Genomic DNA, 22,488 nt, shown 5'->3' with positions numbered 1-22,488 from the left:
AAAAGCTGTCACAAACTCAACCATGTACCCTCATAGAAACATAGAAGATAGGAGCAGGAGTAGGCCATTCAGCCCCTCGAGCCTGCTCTGCCATTCAATGAGATCATGACTGATCATCCAAATTCAGTACCCTGTCCCTGCCTTCTCCCCATATCCCTTGATCCCTTTAGCCTTAAGAAATATATTCAACTCCTTCTTGAATATATTCAATGAACTGGCCTCCACCGCCCTCTGTGGCAGAGAATTCCACAGGTTCACCACTCTCTGGGTGAAGAAATTCCTCATTTCAGTCCTAAATGGCTTACCCCTTATCCTTAGACTATGACCCCTGGTTCTGGACTCCCCGGCCATCGGAAACATCCTTCCTGCATCTATTCTGTCCAGGCCTGACAGAATTATATAGGTTTCGATGAGATCCCCTCTCAATCTTCTAAACTCCAGTGAGTATAAGCCCAATCGACACAATCTCTCCTCATACGTCATTCCTGCCATCCCAGGTATCAGCCTGGTGAATCTTCGCTGCACTCCCTCCATGGCAAGAACGTCCTTCCTCAGATAAGGCAACCAAAACTGCACACAATACTCAAGGTGCGGTCTCACCAAGGCCCTGTACAACTGCAGCAAGACATCCTTGTTCCTGTACTTGAACCCTCTTGCTACGAAGGCCAACATACCATTTGCATTCTTAACCGCCTGCTGCACCTGCATGCTTACTTTCAGCGACTGGTGCACAAGAACACCCAGGTCTCTTTGCACTTCCCCTTCTCCCAATCTATTGCCATTCAAATAATAGTCTGCCTTCCTGTTTTTGCCACCAAAGTAGATAACCTCACATTTATCCACATTATAGTGCATTTGCCATGTTTCTGCCCAATCACCCAACCTGTCCAAATCATACTGGAGTTTCACGACATCATGCACTTTCTAAACCAAAGACGACAAATTGTCCATAGGTACCCATCCTGCCACTATTCTTTCACCTCCACTCGGTGATAACTTTACTGAGGTATAGGATCATAGGTGCTGGCAGCCTCTATAACCTCATCCAAGTGAACATTCTTCACGTGTAAGCCTGTGCAGTGTCAGCAGTTGGGGAGGGGGCATCTTAGTCAAACCCAGGCCCAATCTGCTCCTCATATCCCAGTAGGAGGTCACTAAACAACAATCAGGAGTGGAAAACCAGAGCTAATTGCCCCCCCCCCCGCCGCTTGTTGGTTCACAGGCACAGAAATCAATTGTAGGGCTCTCAACACTATCTTGTGATCAACTAACTCGCCACGGACTAGGAATGGCACAAGAACCTTTCCAGTTTGTATGGCACAGTACCGCACTAGGTATATGTTTCGAGCTATGGTCCCGGAGGCTTCTTTTTTTTTAAAATGGACCTTGAAAAATCTTTCATACCACCTTTACTGAAGTTTATGATGCAATGGGTTTGCACCAAATCATTCTAGTCTAGTGTAATGTATAGAATGGTGAAATGCATATTAAGTAGAAAAACATGGGAAGTATACAGAACTGCATTAAGAGGACAAGCTAACAAGTTTTTAAAAAGGTGCAAATAAAGAGTTTATATACTGGTTTCTATTAAAATCCTACTTTCGTTTTCCTGCAAGTGGCGTGGTTTCCCTCTCTCCTCAGTTAAAACCATTTCTAAATACCAGGCCTGCAATCTCACGGGAGGGGGGGCTGGGGTGGCGACAGTTTGCAATGTGCCTTCGAATTTCCACAAAACACACGGAAATTGAAGTTAGCAACATGTAAACTACATCCCTTTGCTTGAGAGTGTACTTGACAATAGCACAACAGATGATTGTGGCAGAGGCTGAGCTCCTGCGGTGGGGCCCACACGTTCTCCAAGGGTGTCACACATTGGGGGGCTGACGACCAACCTTTTGAAGACAGCAGTGTAGATTTATAGAAAACAACGGATTTTAAAGGGCGGGGGGGGGGGGTGGAGAGGAAAGCGCTTCAGGCTTATTCGACATAGAGAGATACTTAAAAAAAATAAAGGTGTTAACCCACTCCAGTGGTCTTTTCTCCCACCCTCGTTGTGTAAATGGTGTAATGTCTGGGGGGGAGAGGGTTGTGATTTATTAATAAAAAGCTTTTTGTTATCCCACCCCCCATTTAACTCTCTGTGTAAACTTACTCAGCTCGTCCTGAGCGGCCATCTTGCAGCAGCAGCAGCGCCGAGTCACCGCCAGAGACAGCCCTCGCTCGAGCCCGGCCGCAAGCCCCGCCCCTCCACGCACCATACGTGCGCGCTCACGGAGAGTGTGTGTGAGAGCGTGCGCGCTCGCAAGCGGTTTGAGCCCGCCGCCTGTGTGTGTGTGTGTGCCCCGCCTTCTGGCACGCGCTCTCCCTTCTGAGCGCGCGCTCGCAGGCAGGCAGACACGTGGTAGAATGTGCTGAGGTCTTGCAATTTATTTCAAAAAATAACACACCCACCACAAAGAATGAGTTTTTTTTGTTTTGCTCTTGTTTAGTTTGGCTTAGAATCTTTACTGCCTAGAATTATAGAAATTTACAGTGCAGAAGGAGGCCATTCGGCCCATCTTCTCCATGCCTGCCGACAAAGAGCTATCCAGCCAAATCCCACTTTCCAGCTTTTGGTCCATGTCTTGTTTTGCACACTTTGTACAAAAATAATAAATTGCAGGACAACGGAGTATTACAGTTTAACTCTTTTATTAAGCATTAGATCTGTGATCTTACTCATACAGCACAGTGGGGAAAAGAACAAACATAAGAACATAAGAAATAGGAGCAGGAGTAGGCCAATCGGCCCCTCGAGCCTGCTCCGCCATTCAATAAGATCATGGCTGATCTGATCCTAACCGCCAATCTACTATCACAGAACCATCTCCTGAATCTAACAGAATTAGACACACGAAATAGGAGCAGGATCAGGCTACACGGCCCCTGGGCCCGCTCCACTACCCACAGGGCGATGTCCGATCCGAACCTAGACTCATGTCCAAATTCCTGCCCGCTCCCCGTAACCCTTAATTCCCTTTACTTCTAGGAAACTGTCTATTTCTGTTTTAAATTTATGTAATGGTGTAGCTTCTACAGCTTTTTGGGGCAGCATATTCCATGGACCTACCACCCTCTGAGTGAAGTAGTTCCTCCTCATCTCAGTTTTGAAAGAGCGGCCCCTTATTCTAAGACCATGCCCACTAGTTCTAGTTTCACCCATCATCGGGAACATCCTCCCCGCATCCACCCGATCCAACCCCTTCACAATCTTATATGTTTCAATAAGATCGCCTCTCATTCTTCTGAACTCCAATGAGTAGAGTCCCAATCTACTCAACCTCTCCTCATATGTCCATCCCCTCATCCCTGGGATTAACCGAGTGAACCTTCTTTGTACTGACTCGAGAGCAAGTATGTCTTTTCTTAAGTATGGACACCAAAACTGTATGCAGTATTCCAGGTGCGGTCTCACCAATACCTTGTACAACTGAAGCAATACCTCCCTATTTTTATATTCTATCCCCCTAGCAATGAAAGCCAACATTCCATTGGCCTTCTTAATCACTTGCTGCACCTGCATACTAACCTTTTGAGTTTCGTGCACCAGGACCCCCAGATCCCTTTGTACTTCAGTACTTTCCAGTTTCTTGCCATTAAGATAATAACTTGCTCTACGATTTTTCCTGCCAAAGTGCATAACCTCACACTTTCCAGTATTGTATTCCATCTGCCAAATCTCTGCCCACTTACTTAGCCTGTCTATGTCCACTTGCAGGTTTTTTATGTCCTCCTCACTCACTACTTTCCCACCCATCTTAGTATCATCTGCAAACTTTGATATGTTACACTCGGTCCCCTCCTCCAAATCGTTAATATAGATTGTAAAGAGTTGGGGACCCAGCACTGACCCCTGCGGAACACCACTAGTTACTGATTGCCAGTCTGAGAATGAACCATTTATCCCAACTTTCTGCCTTCTGTTAGATAGCCAATCCTCTATCCATGCCAGAATATTACCCCCAATCCCGTGATTTTTTATCTTAAGCAATAATCTTTTGTGTGGCACCTTGTCAAATGCCTTTTGGAAGTCTAAATACACTACGTCCACTGGTTCCCCTTTATCCACCCTATATGTTGCTTCCTCAAAGAACTCCAGCAAATTTGTCAAACATGACTTCCCCTTCATAAAACCATGCTGACTTTGTCCTATTAAATTATGATTATCCAAATATCCTGTTACTGTCTCCTTAATAATGGACTCCAAAATTTTACCTACCACAGATGTTAGGCTAACCGGTCTATAGTTTCCAGCCTTCTGTCTACTGCCCTTTTTAAATAAGGGTGTTACATTAGCAGTTTTCCAGTCTGCCGGGACCTTTGCTGAGTCCAGGGAGTTTTGGAAAATTATTACCAATGCATCCACAATCCCTACCGCCACTTCCCTCAAGACCCTAGGATGTAAGCCATCAGGTCCAGGTGATTTATCCGCCTTGATTCCCATTATTTTACCGAGTACCACTTCCTTAGTGATTTTGATCGTGTTTAGCTCCTCCCCCCCTATAGCCCCCTGTTTGTCCAGTGTTGGGATATTCTTAGTGTCCTCTACTGTAAAGACTAATACAAAATATTCATTCAGTGTTTTTGCCATCTCCATATTGTGGTGTATGTGCCTTTAAAAGCAATTGTGGTGTATGTGCCTTTAAGAGCCCCAGGTGTGCGCAATGCCGGTAATTGCCACTTGGGCTATATAAGCCTATGTATTGTGTATATCCTTTAGAACCCCCCCCCCAGACTTGCTTAGTAAATACCTATGAACCAACTCCTGTCTTCAGTGTCTTTATCTACACACGGACACTACAGTGGCGACGAAGTGGAAACGGACTTACCTGCAATTCGGCAGCACCTCAAGGACATCGATTCCTCCAGCATCCAGAAGACTCAAGGAAGTAATAGAAACTGTGGTTTCACCAGCTGGTCAAGCTGGTGGCAGGTACTGCGCTAATCCTTCCTGGGCGTCAGGCTGGGGCTCCAGCGGCGGGCTCTACAGCTGAGACAGGCAGCGAAATCGGAGGCAAGCAATAACGGACTGGGAGGGTGCACTCGGGAGACGGCCAGCGCGGCAAGCAGGTCAGCGTTTAGACCTCCGTCGGGAACGAGTCTCCAACAGTGAATAAATGGAAACCACAGTAAAACAGCATTGTTATCGGTAGCAGCGGCGGGAAAGCGCAGGAAGCGCCATATCGTTGCTACAGAGAGAAAAAAAAAAGCGCGGGAAGTGCCATATCCTTTTTTGAAATGCCTAAGTCTGGCAATATTGATGCTTTTGATAACGAAACAGAGCCTAACTTTGGCAATATTGATGTTTTTGATAAGATAGAGGATTGGACCACATATGTAGAAAGAGTGGAGGTGTTTTGCACCGCAAATGGAATAGAAGATGAAAAAAAAGCTTCAGTGCTTCTGGATTTAATGGGCGCAGAAACATACAAGCTGTTACGCAACTTAATCACTCCAGCCGAACCGATGGACAAGAATTTTGAGGAGATTGTTGATACCCTACACTGCCAATTCGAGGCAGGACTGGCAGATTCTCTGCAAGACAAATTCATCTGCGATCCCCTAAGTGTAGAAACACAAAAAAAGGTATCTTCTGGAAAAGATTTAACACTGGACAAGGCTTTCAGTGCAATAGGAGCGGCAAAGATACAGCAAAGGCCACAGGACTTCGGCACCCATGAAATGACACGGGGTTTCGAAAGATGTTATCGCTGCGGCAGATCCAACCATGACCAGAGGGATTGCTGGTTCAAAGAAAAAGCATGCAGGCGATGCGGAAAGATGGGACACATTCCACGTGTATGCCGATCTGAAAATAAAAAATCCACTAATGGGAAAAGAATCAATAAGGAAAAGCACAAAGGTACAAATGATGACGGACAGTGGCTCCAAAGACCAGAAGAGCGATAGCGACTCCGGGAACAAGAGACTAAGCTCTCTCAAATTACATAATGTAATTGCCAATGAAGATTACCAGACCATTTGGGTTACCCTCATAATAGCAGGGTCCCCAGTTAAAATGGAGCTAGATACAGGATCAGCTCCAACCGTAATAAATCGACGAGATTACGAGAGGCTATTTTCGCATATACCTCTAAAAGACACATCCATTATCTTAAAAACATATACGGGGCAGAAGGTATACCCCAAAGGAAAAATAAAGGTGCCTGTGGTATACAATGGCAAAGAAATACAAAAGTTGTATTTATACATTCTACAAGATGGTGGTCCACCGTTGTTGGGACGTGAATGGATAAGGAAGATACGTTTAGACTGGCACTCCATTCGGGCACTGACGGTGACCAGTAAGGAAAAAAACAATGATGACATCATACCTGAACGATTAAAAGACATCTTGGCCAACGCCAAAGAAGTGTTTCAAGAGAAACTAGGAACCTTGAAAGGCATCACCGCCTCAATAAAAGTGGAAGATGCAGCAATTCCAAAATTTTTTAAGGCAAGACCGGTGCCATACGCAATACGTCCGGCAGTCGAGGCAGAGCTGGAGAATTTGGAAAAGGCAGGCGTATTATCCAAAATAGATTGGAGCGAATGGGCAACACCCATCGTTCCAGTCATGAAAAAAGCATTGAAAAATAACTCTGAGGAACAGAGAAAAATTCGCATCTGTGGGGACTTTAAGGTGACTGTAAACCCGGTCCTTCACACGGTACAGTATCCTCTTCCGAGGATAGAAGATATTTTCGCCTCACTATCCGGAGGAAAACGTTTCACAAAAATTGACTTGGCACAGGCATATCTACAGATGGAGGTTGAGGAGGCCTCTAAAAAGTATCTCACAATAAACACACACAAAGGCCTGTACCAGTACAATCGACTGATTTTTGGAGTAGCATCAGCTCCAGCTATCTGGCAAAGAGCTATGGAGCAAGTCCTGCAAGGGATTCCGGGGACTCAGTGTTACCTAGACGACATCCTTATAACAGGAGAAAACGACAACGAGCACCTTGCCAATTTGGAGCAGGTGCTCACTGGGCTGAAAGAACGGGGCCTACGAGCAAATCGCCCCAAGTGCGAATTTTTCCAAAATCAGATATCATATTGTGGCCACATAATTAATAAGGAAGGGTTGCATAAGTCACCTGAAAAAATTGAAGCAGTTATAAAAGCCCCAGCACCTGAAAATGTTTCACAATTGAGGTCATTCCTGGGATTAATAAATTACTATCATAAATTTTTACCGAACTTATCAACTATTCTACACCCTCTTAATGATCTTCTACACACAGGAGTGATTTGGAAATGGAACGAAGACTGTAAACGTGCCTTCCATAAATGTAAAGACTTAATCACATCCGAGAAAGTTTTGGCTCATTACAACCCATCACTACCAATCAGACTGGCGTGTGATGCATCCCCTTACGGCATAGGAGCGGTATTGTCCCATAGATTCCCTGATGGCTCGGAACGGCCGATAGCTTTTGCGTCACGCTCATTGAACTCAGCTGAGCGTAACTATTCCCAGATAGACAGGGAAGCACTCAGCCTGGTATCGGGAGTGAAGAAATTCAACCATTACCTACACGGACAAAAATTTACCTTGCTGACTGACCATCAACCCCTCATCTCCATATTCAACCCTAAGAAAGGTGTCCCCATTATGACGGCACAAAGACTACAGAGGTGGTCCCTTTTTCTAGGGGCACACCAATACAACATTGAATACAAAGGGTCAAAACCGCATGGGAATGCTGACGGTTTATCGCGCCTGCCGTTGCCAACGATAGAAGAGGCACCTACAGTAGACCCAGTAGAGATATTCCACTCTACCATAGTGGAATGTCTACCGGTGACAAATTCTGCCATTGAAAGGGAGACCAGAAATGACCCTACTCTCTCTCACGGGTCTACGATTTAACAATGAAGGGATGGCTAGCACATGGCGAACCACTGTTGCCAGCATTCTCGCAAAGAAGAGAGCAGCTGTCAGTGTGCCGAGGAACCTTGATGTGTGGATCCAGAGTGGTGATTCCACCCAAACTCCAGGATAAAGTGCTAAAGGAGCTTCACGAGGGGCATCTGGGTGGAGTGAAAATGAAGAACCTAGCTAGGGCGTTTGTATGGTGGCCAGGTATCGATGGAGACATCGAAGACATGACCAAGAGCTGCCTAGGATGCCAGAAGGTCCAAAATGCTCCGCCACAGGCCCCTCTACATCCATGGGAGTGGCCCTCATCTCCCTGGCAAAGGGTGCACATCGACTTTGCTGGTCCATTTATGGACTCAATGTTCTTAATCGCAGTTGATGCACACTCCAAGTGGCCGGAGGTAATAAAGATGTCCTCCACCACCACGGAAAAAACCATCACAGTATTAAGGACCATATTTGCCAGGAATGGGCTGCCGGAACAGATATGTTCTGATAATGGACCGCAATTTGTGTCCGAAGAATTCAGAAAGTTCTTAAAGAACAATGGGGTAAAGCACTACACGTCCGCCCCATACCATCCCGCCACCAATGGATTGGCTGAAAAAGGTCTGGACAAACCTAAGAAGGCCATAAAGGCCATGGGTAATGAAAACATAAAACTTCAGCACAAGGTGGATAACTTCTTATTTGCATATAGGAATGCAACACATATGGTTACCAACCAAACTCCCGCCATGATGTTCTACAATAGAAACCTAAGATGCCAGCTGGATTTGGTCAAGCCCAACATCCGAAGGGACGTGGAGAACCGGCAGTTTCAGGGCATGAATGAAAGGCCAACTAGGGCCTTCCAGATAGGCCAACCGGTTTTGGCCCGGGACTACCGTACCGAGAAATGGCAGCCTGGAACTATCTGCACACGACTAGGACCACTGATGTATACCGTGGACATCGGAGAATGCATAATAAGGCGCCATGCTGACCAAATCATCAAGTCATCCGAAAAGGGACAACCTACACCACCACGCTATACATCTAACGATGAAGTAGAGATACCCATATCTACCTCCGATCCGGTGATACTGGAACCCGATGAACCCGACACTGGCCTTCAAGCCGAATCGGCCTTACCAGAAGAACCTACTACACCACCAGAAACTACTACACCCCCGAGGCGTTATCCGGACCGAGTCAGGAAGCCTCCTGAGAGACTAACTTATAATTAATTAATACAGCAATGTATATTATTTTGCATATAACATGTAATTAATAATTACTTAAAATATGATGTACTAGTTAGCTAGAAGGGGAGGAATTGTGGTGTATGTGCCTTTAAGAGCCCCAGGTGTGCGCAATGCCGGTAATTGCCACTTGGGCTATATAAGCCTGTGTATTGTGTATATCCTTTAGAACCCCCCCCCAGACTTGCTTAGTAAATACCTATGAACCAACTCCTGTCTTCAGTGTCTTTATCTACACACGGACACTACACTATGTATGGAGGCAGAGGGCATGGCTGAGGTACTAAATGAACCGACTCCTGTCTTCAGTGTCTTTATCTACACATGGACATTACACATATTTCCCACCATTAATTTCCTGGTCTCATCCTCTAAGGGACCAACATTTACTTTAGCCACCATTTTTCTTTTTATATAACTATAAAAACTCTTACTATCTGTTTTTATATTTTTTGCTAATTTACATTCATAATCTATCTTCCCTTTCTTAATCAACCTTTTTGTTATTTTTTGCTGTCTTTTAAAGTTTTCCCAATCCTCTATCCTCCCACTAGATTTGGCTACCTTATATGCCCTTGTTTTTAGTCGAATACTATCCTTAATTTCTTTACTTAGCCACGGATGGCTGTCTTTTCTTTTACACCCTTTTCTTCTCAGTGGAATATATATTTTTTGGAAGTTGTAAAATAACTCCTTAAATGTACACCACTGATCATGTATCATCTTACCCTTTAATCTATTTTCCCAATCCACTCTACTAATGCCTGGCATTAAGACCCCTAGCCTGGGTCTTCAAAATAATAGTAGTCCTTACAGATGCCTGCGGGCCAATGATAATTCAATATGCAAATGTTACATCCCCTTTCTTTAAAAAAAAATGTTATGCTGTGGCCGAGCCACCAAAGGACTCAGATCGTTTGTACATAATTCCTTTAACAACATATTAGCTACAGTCTGAGTCTGTACCTTTATTTATGCTGTTTAACTGTACAGAGTGTGGTTGCTTTAACAGCGCGGTTAAAACATGATGACATCACGCCGTTCATCACATGATCCCCGACTGGCGTGAAAACATGATGTCAGCCACAGGACTGCAGGGGCAGTCCTCATGGAGCCTTCAAAGAGAGCAGACCTGTATTCGATGTATTCCAGCAGTTTCCAGTTAAAACCTGTTTTGTTCCATTAAAGTTTGTTGTTTTGATTGCCTGAGTCGAACTCAGTCTTTTTGTTAGGAACCTCCGTTCCTACATTGGTGACCCCGACTTTCGTGAACAGTTTTCGCGGAAGATCTTCAGCATAGACACGAACGCCGTGACTCTGAAACTGCCACAGTTCTGGGAGCAACAACCAGACGCCTGGTTTATCCAGGCTGAAGCCCAGTTCGCCATCAGGAACATCGTCGCGGATCAGACCCGTTATTACTACATGGTCTCCGTCCTCGACAGCGCAACTGCCTCACGGATCGTCAGCCTCCTCGGTAGTCCTCCTACTGACAGCAAGTATGATACGATAAAGGCACGGTTGCTACAGGTCTTCGGGCTCTCGAAGTCAGAGCGCGCTCGCCGGCTCATCACGATGCCTGGCCTCGGGGACTCCAAACCGTCTGAGCTCATGAGCCAAATGCTCATGCTCTTGGGTGCCGAACCGGAATGCTTCCTCTTCCGGGAGCTTTTCCTCTACCAAATGCCGGAACAGGTACAGGCTGCCCTAGCCAGATTCGACATTACAGACTGCGCTGAGCTTGCTGCCGAAGCCGATAAGATTTTCACTGTAACCCAGCAGTGCTGCGCGGCCACGATGCGCCCATTCCCCACAGACGCGGTTCCAGCTCCTCCTGCAGCTGGCTGGTGCTCCTACCACGCCCGTTTTGGTGTGAAAGCACGACGCTGCCGCCCTCCCTGCAGTTTTTCGCCCAAAGAAAACAAAGCTCCTGCAGCGTTCCTGGCGAAGGAGGACCGGGTCTAATGGGCGCTCCGCGGTTGCGATGGCCGTCGGATCTACGGGGAAACTTCTTTATATCACCAATTCCCTATCGGGTCGACGTTTCCTTTGTGACACCGGGGTGCAGTGTAGCATTCTACCTGCGTCGAATCTCGATATGCAAGCTGGGATCCACGGTTTTTCCCTCGTTGCGGCTAATGGCACAGCAATTTGAACTTTCCGAAAGCAGCGGGTCCAAGTCTGATTCGGCGGTCAACGCTGCTTTTGGGAATTTGTCACAGCCACAGTCTCGCAGGCCATCCTAGGGGCGGATTTTCTGTGTGCCAACGGCCTCCTCGTCGATGTCCAGCACCGCTGGTTGATCAACGCGGCCACCTTCCACTCAATTCCGTGCTACCATGGTACCATCGTGGCGCGCTCTATTGCCTGCGCTTTCCCTCCTCCGGATGACTTCACTCGGCTCCTCGGAGAGTTTCCGGAGCTGACAAAGCCCACTTTCTCCTCCTCGGCCACGAAGCATGGTGTTGAACATCATATCACCACTACTGGCTCCCCGGTTTATGCGCGGGCTAGAAGGCTCGAACCCGGCAAGCTCGCGGCTGCGAAAGCGGAGTTCGACACGATGGAGCGGCTCGAGATCATTCGCCGATCCAATAGTCCCTGGTCTTCGCCTCTCCACATTGTTCCGAAACCGGGCGGTGGCTGGCGGCCATGCGGTGACTACCGACGCCTGAACGACGCCACTACTCCTGATCGGTACCCGATTCCGCATAGTCAGGATTTCTCGGCTCATTTGGCAGGAAATTCTATCTTTTCTAAAGTCGACCTCGTCTGGGGGTATCACCAGGTTCCCGTGCACCCGTAAGATGTCCCGAAAACCGCAGTCATCACCCCTTTCGGCCTCTTTGAGTTCCTGCGGATGCCATTTGGTTTGAAGAATGCGGCACAGGCTTTCCAGCGCTTAATGGACTCCGTGCTCCAAGACCTAAGCTTCATCTTCGTCTACCTTGACGACATTCCCATCGCCAGTGCTAGCAAGAAAGAGCACATCTCCCATTTGCGTACCCTCTTTACGTGCCTCAGCCAGCATGGTTTAATCATCAACCCGGCCAAGTGCCAGTTCGGCCTGCAGCAGATTGATTTCTTGGGACGCCGCATAACATCAGACGGCGCCGTCCCCTTAATGACGAAGGTGGAAGTGGTTACCTCTTTCCTGCGCCCGCCAACCATCAAGGCCCTGCAAGAGTTCCTGGGGATGGTCAACTTCTATCACCAATTCGTCCCTAAGGCGGCTCAGCTTATGCAACCCTTGTACGGGGCCCTCCAGGACAAGTCCGGTAAGGATCCAACCAGCTGGACAGCTGAGATGGACCAGGCGTTCGTCAACACCAAGAGTGCCTTGGCCAACGCAACCATGCTGGCGCACCCACTTCCAGGTGCCACCATCGCCCTTACCACAGACGTGTCAGACTACGCCATCGGCGCAGTACAAGAGCAGTGGGTCAACGGCACGTGGCAACCGCTGGCGTTTTTCAGCCGTCAACTACGGAAAAATGAAAAAAAATACAGCACCTTCGATCGGGAGTTACTGGCCTTTTCCTAGCCATTCGCCATTTCCAGTTCTTATTGGAAGGACGTCCACGGCTTTTGTCGACCACAAGCCTCTAACATTCACCATGGCCAAGACCGCTGAACCGTGGTCCGCTCGTCAACAACGTCACCTGACGTTTATTTCCGAATTTACCACGGACATTCAACATGTGTCTGGTAAGGACAACCTGGTGGCGGATTGCCTCTCCCGTGCAACGGTTCATGCGGTTCACCTGGGGATCGACTATGCCCTCATGGCTGCAGATCAGGCCTCGGACTCTGAGGTCCAATCATACAGAACCGTCCCCTCTAGTTTCCAAGCAACCGACATCACTTTCCAGGCCGCAGGCGCCACGCTCCTTTGCGACGTCTCCATGGGCGTTCCCCGACCTATCGTGCCGGTCGCATGGCGCCGGAAGGTGTTTTTGCCATACACGGGTTGTCGCACCCTGGGATGAAGGCTTCACAACGGCTTATGTCGGCGAAGTTCGTCTGGAAAGGTATGCACCTCGATGTCCGTGACTGGGCTAATACCTGCGTAGTCTGCCAGAAGGCCAAGGTCCAGCATCATGTTAAAGCTCCAGTGGCTACGTTCGCTGTTCCGGAGCGTCGTTTCGACCACGTGCATGTGGACCTTGTGGGGCCGCTTCCGCCTTCTCATGGTTATACGCACCTCCTCACCATGTTGGACCGCACCACTAGGTGGCCAGAGGCAATTCCTTTGGTTTCCACCACTTCGGCAGACGTCGCTGCAGCTTTCATCTCCTGTTGGGTTGCTCGTTTCGGGATACCGGCGGACATCTCTTCCGACCGTGGGCCACAATTTTCCTCGGAGCTTTGGAACGCTGTAGCTCAGGGGCTCGGCACCAAACTTCATCGCACCACCGCATATCATCCACAGGCGAAAGGCCTTTGCGAGCGATTCCACAGGTCGCTTAAAGTCGCCCTTCGGGCTAGTCTTCAAGGTGCAGGATGGGTGGACAGACTTCCATGGGTCCTTTTGGGTCTTCATACGGCGCCCAAAGAAGACCTGCAATCGTCCTCAGCCGAACTCGTCTATGGCCAGCCTCTCCGAGTACCAGGGGATTTCCTCCCTTCTCCCACAGAGCCATGGTCCGCCTCCCAGCAACTCGTTAGCCACCAGGAAGTGGCCAGATGCTTCGCTCCGGTGCCTACATCAAATCACGGCTTACAGAACTCCCACGTACCAGCGGAACTGAAGAATGCTGAGTATGTATTCATCCACCACGATGCTCACCAGGATCCGCTCAAGCCCCCTTACACGGGTCCTTTCCGCATCATCGAACCAGGAGACAAATCCTTTTCGGTCGACATCGGAGGAAAACCGGATCACATTTTGGTGGACCGATTGATGCCGGCTCACCTGGACCTGGACCGCCCAGTCGTCGTCGCTCAACTGCCAAAACGTGGCCGACCGCCCGCAGCCGCCGTGCCAGAACAACCAAAGCCGCCCGCCAACTCGACCACGCTCGCCGCGCCAGCTCAACCACAACCGCCCGCCAGCTCCACCACCGTCCATCAGCTTCCTCCGCCAGGTTACCGAAGTCGCTCGGACAGACTTGTCAGGCCTCCTCGGCGGCTCACTTTTGCTGTTAAAGACAATTCTGGGGGGGTGCATGTGGCGGAGCCACCAAAGGACTCATCGTTTGTACATAATTCCTTTAACAACATGTTAGCTACAGTTTGAGTCTGTACCTTTATTTATGCTGTTTAACTGTACAGAGTGTGGTTGCTTTAACAGCGCGGTTAAAACGTAATGACCTCACGTCGTTCATTACGTGATCCCCGACTGGCGGGAAAATGTGATGACGTCATGACATCAGCCACAGGACTGCAGGGCAGTCCTCGTGGAGCCTTCAAAGAGAGCAGACCTGTATTCGATGTATTCCAGCAGTTTCCAGTTAAAACCTGTTTTGTTCCATTAAAGTTCGTTGTTTTGATTGCCTGAGTCGAACTCAGTCTTTTCATTAGGAACCTCCATTCCTACAGTACATTACTTTTAAACCTTTCTTCTACATAATGTTCTCGGTAGCATAAACATATAAGTAAACTCAGCATTTAACTAGCACTGAAAACATCTCAATGTTTCAATAACGATGTACAGTTTTCTTTTAGGGCAGCGATCCGCCTACACCCTTTGACAGTTCACAAGTCAAGGATAACTCTAAGCTTGACCTCTCGTCCTGACCTTGTGTGGTATGGAACTGAGCATGCTCCTGAATCGGTCAATAAATCAGGTTCAGGTTTAGGTTCAGGTAAGTATGATGTGTTTTGTGTATTGCTCTGTTCATCACACTCTGTTGAACTAATCCTCTCGTCGGAATGACGGTGTTGTTCCTTGGTGTTCAGGAGGTGCCTGCGATTGCAGCGGTACACCTGTCCTTCTGGGGTGCGGACGTGATACGATCGCTCAGTGTCAGCTGGCTGGATGACGACTGCTGGCTTCCAGTAGTCATGCTCCTGGATTCTGACGGATTCTCCATTGTGCAGCGGCGGCAGTAGTCTAGCTGACCTGTCATAGTATCTCTTTTGGTGTTGCTGTCTCTGTACACGTTTTGCATGCACTTGCTTGCAGCTGACGACCTCTGGCTGCAGCTGCTGGTTGGTGTTTGGAAAATTTGAGCGAAGTCTGCGGCTCATCAACAGCTGTGCTGGTGACTTGAAGTTGTCAACCGGAGTGTTTCGGTACTCAAGGAGACTGATGTAGGGGTCTGTTTTGTCCGCTTTGGCTTTGCCCATGAGTGTTTTTGCAATCTGGACAGTTTTTTCAGCAAGGCCATTACTTTGAGGGTAATGTGGACTTGATGTGACATGTGTGAAATCCCATGCCTTGGCAAACGACTCGAACTCTTTTGATTTGTATTGGGGGCCATTGTCTGAGACTAAAGTTTCTACCATGCCATGCCTGGCAAAGGCTGCCTTTTGCTTGTGGATCACAGCTGCAGATGTGGTGCTGTGAAGCTTGTCCAGTTCAAAAAATCTGCTGTAGTAATCAACAGTCACTATGTAGTCCTCGTTGATCCATGTGAACAGATCCGTTGCCATGACCTGTCTGGGATACGGTGCGGTATCATGGGCTCTTTGACATTTGATGGGTGGCGTTCTAGACAAATGGAACATTTTCCAACAATGTCCTCAATGTGTTTGCACATTCTGGGCCAAAACATAATGTCATGTGCTCTTTGTTTGCATTTTTCCATGCCCATACGTCCAGCATGAATTTTTGTCAACATCTCTTCTCTGAGACTGGTAGGAATGATGATTTTCTCCCCTTTGAAGATGATTCTGTTGATTTGTGACAGTTCGTCTCTGTGGTTCCAGAATTCAGATATGCTCTGAGGGCATTTCCTCCTTTCCTCAGGCCATCCTTCATGTATGACTTTCCTCAGCAGTGTGAGTTGTGCATCTTTCTCTGTTCCTGCTCAGATCTCCTTCAGTTTTGAGTCACTCACAGGTAAGCTGTGTCATGTTGTTTGTCCCACAGGAACTCATTGGATTGTTTGAGCAACTGACGCATGGGTGCGTTGATTTTGGAGAGGCTCAGGGCAAACTTGGCTAAGTAGTTAACCATGCCTAGTACTGTCTCTAGCTCTGCGTGGTTCTTCGGCAGCTCCATCTTCTTGATGGCAGAGATTTTCTCTGGATCTGGCTTAATGCCATCAGTTGAGAGGCGATGCCCGAAATAACTGATCTCGGTGGATCTGATTATGCTTTTCTCGGGGTTGAGCTGGATACCTTTCTCCCGTGATCTTTGTAGCATCGCACGGAGGTTCCTGTCATGTTCCTCTCTATTCCTGCCATAGATGAGGATGTCATCTACGATTGCGACTACTCCGCCGAGGCCTGCATAGGTTTCGTCGATCTTCCGCTGGAATTCATCCTGAGCTGAGATAAGATCAAATGGTAAACTCAGAAATCGGTAGCATCCAAATGGTGTGTTGAATGTTGTTAGCTTAGATGACTCTTCCGTGAGCTTGATAGTCCAGTATCCTGATCGTGCGTCCATTACACTGAAGTAACGTGCTCCCACTAGCTTGGGTGTGATGTCATCTAGTGTTGGTAGAGGGTAGTGAGGACGTTTGATAGCCTTGTTCAAATCTCTGGGGTCGAGACAGACTCTGAGCTTGCCTGTACGTGGTTTCTCAACCACTACTAACGCGTTGACCCACTCTATCAGTTCTGTTTCCTGGATGATGATTTCTGTATTTTCCATGCTCTGCAGCTCCTCCTTCAGGTGACTATGTAGAGCAAGGGGTATCCTTCTCAGTGGGCAAACCACAGGGGTTGCTGCTGGGTCAAGGTGAATAGTGCATTCTCCTAGGAATAGTCCGATTCCTTTGAAAACGTCAGCAAACTCCTCCATGACTGTCTGCTTCTCAACTGGTGCTGTCAATGATAGCACTAGCTTGACGAGGTCCATGTCTAAACATGCCTTTAGACCAAGCACTGGAGGTGCTCAAGTGTCAACAATGTAAAAGTCCAACATCATGTCGCTTTCTTTGTACTTGTATTTCATCACGCATGTGCCTTTTACAATGAGCTGCTCACTCCCATAGCTGGTCAGTCTGCATGAGGTGGGCTGTAGCACACACTCATCCTTCAAGCTGTGATACTCACTCAGTGGAATTACATTAACCTGAGCTCCAGTGTCTAGTTTAAATCTAAGCTCTGTGCCCTGTTTTCCTATCTCAATATCTGCAAAGGCTTGCTCAGTCTCTGAAATCTGTTTTTTCTGTGACACAGAATCAATAAACAGTTCCTCTGCATTTGGCTCTCTATCTGGCATTTGGCTGTCACTCACTGTGTGTACTGCTGATCCAAAAACAGTCCTGCAAACTTTAGCAAAGTGGTTCCGTTTACCACATTTAGCACATTGCCTTCCTTTGGCAGGGCAGTGCTCCTTTTCTCCATGCATCCTGTTTCCACAATATCCACAGTTTTTGAAGCGTTTTATGTCTGTGTCGCTCATTTTTAGAACTCTCTCTGTTCTTTCTGTTCTGAAACACGCTCTCTGGGTGGTGTTCTTTAGTGTGTGTCTATTAACTGCGTGCACTGTCTGTTCACGTGAACTGCTTGTGGCGCACGTTATGGTTTTCAACTGTGCTTGGGCTATCTCGTGCGATCTAACTATGGCCATAGCTTTGTCCAACATTCAAAAATTTCTCTCTCACTTTAGCTGAATGTATTCCAAACACGATGCAGTCTCTGACCATCTCATCTTTATCTGCATATTCACAGTCTTTTACCAGCAGTTTTAACTCAGTCACGAACTGTTCAAACGACTCATTAGCTCCTTGTACTTTCTCTTGAAACTTGTACCTAGCGAATATCGTATTTGTCTTGGGCATCACATATGATTCAAAATGGTCAAAATAACTTTTCAGTACCTTTTCTTCATCCGCAGTGAGAGACCATGTGTTAACAATGTCTCTCCCTTTTTCTCCGATCCACAGGAGTAGGTAGCTGCATCTTTCTTCCTCCCCTTTGCTTTTCAGCGGACCCGAGAATATCAACTCCACGTGTTGCTTGAACTTGCGCCATTCTCTATGTAAGTTCAAAGATTCCCAATCGATTCAAGGCACAGGAGCTCCAACGATGTCCATTTCAAATCCCTGTTCTGCCACCATGTCTTGTTTTGCACACTTTGTACAACAATAATAAATTGCAGGACAACGGAGTATTACAGTTTAACTCTTTTATTAAGCAATAGGTCTGTGATCTTACTCATACAGCACAGTGGGGAAAAGCCTGGCATTTGGACCCCTAGCCTGGGTCTTCAAAACAATAGTAGTCCTTACAGATGCCTGCAGGCCAATGACAACTCAGCATGTGATCACATGTGAATACAAAAGAACATAAGAAATAGGAGCAGGAGTAGGCCAATCGGCCCCTCGAGCCTGCTCCGCCATTTAATAAGATCATGGCTGATCTGATCCTAACCGCCAATCTACTATCACAGAACCATCTCCTGAATCTAACAGAATTAGACATACAAAATAGGAGCAGGATCAGGCTACACGGCCCCTGGGCCCGCTCCGCTACCCACAGGGCCATGTCCAATCCGAACCTAGACTCATGTCCAAATTCCTGCCCGCTCCCCGTAACCCTTAATTCCCTTTACTTCTAGGAAACTGTCTATTTCTGTTTTAAATTTAAATTATAATAGGTATTCCTTACAGATGCCTGCGGGCCAATGATAATTCAATATGCAAATGTTACAGCCCATAGTATTGTAGGTTATGGCACTTCAAGTGCATATCCAAGTACTTTTTATATGTGCTGAATGTTTCTGCCTCTACCACCCTTTCGGGCACTGAGTTACAGACCCCCACCACCCTCTGGGTGAAAAAAGTTATCTTCAACTCCCCTCTAATCTTTCTACCTATTTAAATCTATGCACCTGGTTATTGACCTCACTGCTGGGGGAAATATCCACTCTATCTCAACCCCTCATAACTTTATACACCTCAATCCAGTCTCCCCTCAGTCTCCTCTTGTAACGGCTTCAGCGGCACTTCCCTCTGCTCGCCGCCTGAGGGCGGTTTTTGAGGCTTCGGTGTGCTGCTGCTGTGCCTCTGGCCCCACCTGTTTGTTATTAAAGTATTTGTCTCCTGTGTCTCATTTGAATAATTATGTCACGTGACCAATCAGGTCTGTATTTAAGCTTCCTGTTTCCTGTCCTCTACGCTCAGTCCTGGGTTCGCCTGCCTGCAAGTGACAGCTCTTGCTGTGTCTCTGTGTTTTCGAGTCTCAAGTGAATCTCCTTTCGAGTGTTACCATGTTTCTATGTTCTCGAGTCTCAAGGAAGCATCTTTCGAGTTCTACCCGGTCTCGAGTCCTTGGATAGGTTTCCTGCGTTTGGGTCCACTACCGAAACCCTAGCAAAACGGCCCCGTGAATGCACGGCCCCGTGACACCTCTGTTCCAAAGAAAACCGCCCCAGCCTATCCAATCTTTCCTCATGGCTAAAATTCTCCAGTACTGGCAACATCCTCATAAATCTCCTCTGTACCCACTCCAGTGCAATTGCATCTTTCCTGTAATGTGACCAGAACTGCACAGTACTCTAGCTGTTTCTAACAGGCCTAACTAGTGTTTTATACATTTCAAGCATAACCTCCCTGCTCTTGTATTCTATACCTCAGCTAATAAAGGAAAGTATCCCGTATGCTTTCTTAACCACCTTATCTACCTGCCCTGCTACTTTAAGGGATCTGTGGACATGCACTCCAAGGTCCCTCTGTTCCTCTACACTTCTCAGTAGCCTACCATTTATTGTTTATTCCCTTGCCTTGTTAGCCCTCCCCAAATGCATTACCTCACATTTCTCCGGATTGAATTCCATTTGCCACTTTTCTGCCCACCTGATCAGTCCATTGATATGTTCCTGCAGTCTACAGCTTTCTTCCTCACTATCAACCACACGGCCAATTTTTGTATCATCTGCAAACTTCTTAATCATGCCCCTACATTGAAGTCTAAATCATTGATGTATACCACAAAAAGCAAGGGACCTAGTACTGAGCCCTGGAAACAGCTTTCCAGTCACAAAAACATCCGTCGACCATTACCCTTTGCTTCCTGCCACTGAGCCAATTTTGGATCCAACTTGCCACTTTCCTGTGAAGCCCATGGTTTTTACTTTTCTGACCAGTCTGCCATAAAAGAAAGACTTGGCATTCATATAGCGCCTTTCACGAACATCTCAAAGCACTTTACAGCCAATTAAGTACTTTTGGAGTGTAGTCATTGTTGTAATGTGGGAAACACGGCAGCCAATTTGCGCACATCAAGCTCCCGCAAATAGCAATGTGATAATGACCAGATAATCTGTTTTTGTTATGTTGATTGAGGGATAAATATTGGCCAGGACACCAGGGATAACTCCCCTGCTCTTCTTCAAAATAGTGCCTTGGGATCTTTTACGTCCACTTGAGAGAGCAGACGGGGCCTCGGTTTAGCATCTCACCCAAAAGAAGGCACTTCCGACAATGTAGCACTCCCTCAGCACTGCACTGGAGTGTCAGCCTAGGTTTTTATGTGCTCAAGTCCCTGGAGTGGGACCTTCTGTCTCAGAGGCGAGTGTGCTACCCACTTTTTAAATAATATATATTAAACATTAAGGGGAAAAATTGAGTTGCGCCCCCTTTGGGGCGCTAACTTCGCCGAGGCCCTGAAAAAATTAGTACCCCCGCAGCCAAAATTCATCGGTAGCACCCCAAGAGGGAAATGAGGCGCTACTGGAAGCGCCCTGCCTCCCTCTTGGGGCGCTGCGAGGGAATTGCAGGCCTTCCCTTCTTAAAGGGGAGGGGCCTTGCGCAGCGCGGCCCGGGGCCCAGCTGGGCCACCGGGATTGGAGTGCCGGCAAAAGAGCCCGGCACTCAAGAGAAGTGCCAGGCTCATGGAGAGCACTCCGCGGGGGTGGGGGTGGGGGGGACTCAGGAGGCCAGTGACGGCAATGGAGGCAGGTGCTGGCAGGCGGCCAGCAACAAAAATGGCTGCCGGGCACCTCGCCTTTAATTAGCGCTGCCCCAGCCGCAGCTAGGCGCCCCTGACACCGTCGGACATAGTGTCCGGCAGTAAGTCAGGGGGCGCTACTGAAGATTGCGGCTGGGGCGCGAGCAGGGCACTGCGCACGGTGAAGACGTCATCACCGGTGGCGCAGCGCCGCGGGGCGCTGAAGGTTAGCGCCGCCGCTAACCTCCCGCTGAATTTTGCGGGAGGTGTTGGTGACGCTGTGCCCGGGCGCTAGTTGCTAAAAGGGCACTAACGGGAGCCGCAAAGCAACCGAATTTTTCCCCCTAAAAACCTTTACAACATCGTGATCATTCCATTGTATCATACAAATGCACTCTGCCGCTCTTCACAGCTATTCCTCCACCACATATTAACATCAAAACCTGAAGTTTAATTTGTCTCCCATAACATATACTAATCTATTGTACTTTAAAAATGGATCAGTAATCATGGCTCAGAATAAGAGAAGTGTGCCTAATAATCCCCCCATCATTTAATCTCTGGCCCTTCCCTCCTCTCATGCTCCTTCCCAACTTTTTGGGCAGCTGTTACTTTCTCCTGCAGACTCTGGCTCTTTTTCACCTCCTGTTTGAGCCTTCCCTGCAGTTTCAGCCTTTTCCTTACATTAGATTTGGGCCGAGGAGCTGCCCAATTCTCTCTCCTTCTGCCTCTCACTAACCTTTCCCTTTCCACCTTTCCACACGATGCCACCCAACCCCCCACTTCCATGTCTCTGTCCCCCTCTGACTCATCACTATCGAGCTCTTCTGTAACCTTCCGTTCCTGCTCCCTGAATCTCTTCTTTCTCTGGGACCAAAGGCGCATCTGCACCTAACTTGCTTCCTTCTGGGGTCTTTGTCTCCCTGCTCGCATCCTGCTGCCCCTTTAAGGCTCCTGCCTCTTGCACCCTCTCCTTGTCTTGCCCCCCTCCTGCTCCCAAGATATCTGACTCCCCATCTTTCTTTGGAGTACTTATATTTACCACGCACCCCGCTCCCGCCTCCTCTCCCCCTGCAGACACCAGATTCATTAGAGAGAGCCGAGCCCTATTATGGCTCAACTCTGCTCTCGACCCATGTTGCCCGCTGCTGTCTTTGTCCTTTTCCACTGTACTTGGTGTGTTTTCTACCATCTTGATCCTCTTCTTTGCTCTGCAACTTTCTGCCTCTTTCTGTGCTCTTTTCTCCTTCCATTCACCAACTGCGTCCTCTGCCTGCCCCACTCCTCCGGCCGCTCCACTCACACCTC

The 22,488-nt window shown here is 47.9% G+C and overlaps 1 protein-coding gene across 1 annotated transcript in view; it reads right to left on the bottom strand.

The window, feature by feature from the left end:
* The window catches only part of ecpas (Ecm29 proteasome adaptor and scaffold), a 167,180-nt gene extending 164,920 nt beyond the window's left edge, over positions 1-2,260 (bottom strand). Inside the window, 1 exon segment of the mRNA XM_085992949.1 lies at positions 2,153-2,260. Coding sequence (XP_085849075.1) covers positions 2,153-2,258 — 106 coding nt within the window. The 5' untranslated portion in view covers positions 2,259-2,260.
* Between the last annotated feature and the right edge of the window lie 20,228 nt (positions 2,261-22,488).

Source organism: Somniosus microcephalus, chromosome 1 (assembly GCF_052327205.1).
Source record: "Somniosus microcephalus isolate GS21.2 chromosome 1, FLI_Smic_1.0, whole genome shotgun sequence".
NCBI lineage: Eukaryota > Metazoa > Chordata > Chondrichthyes > Squaliformes > Somniosidae > Somniosus > Somniosus microcephalus.
The sequence above is the reverse complement of the archived record's forward strand: the minus strand, read 5'-3'. Positions and strand labels throughout refer to the sequence as shown.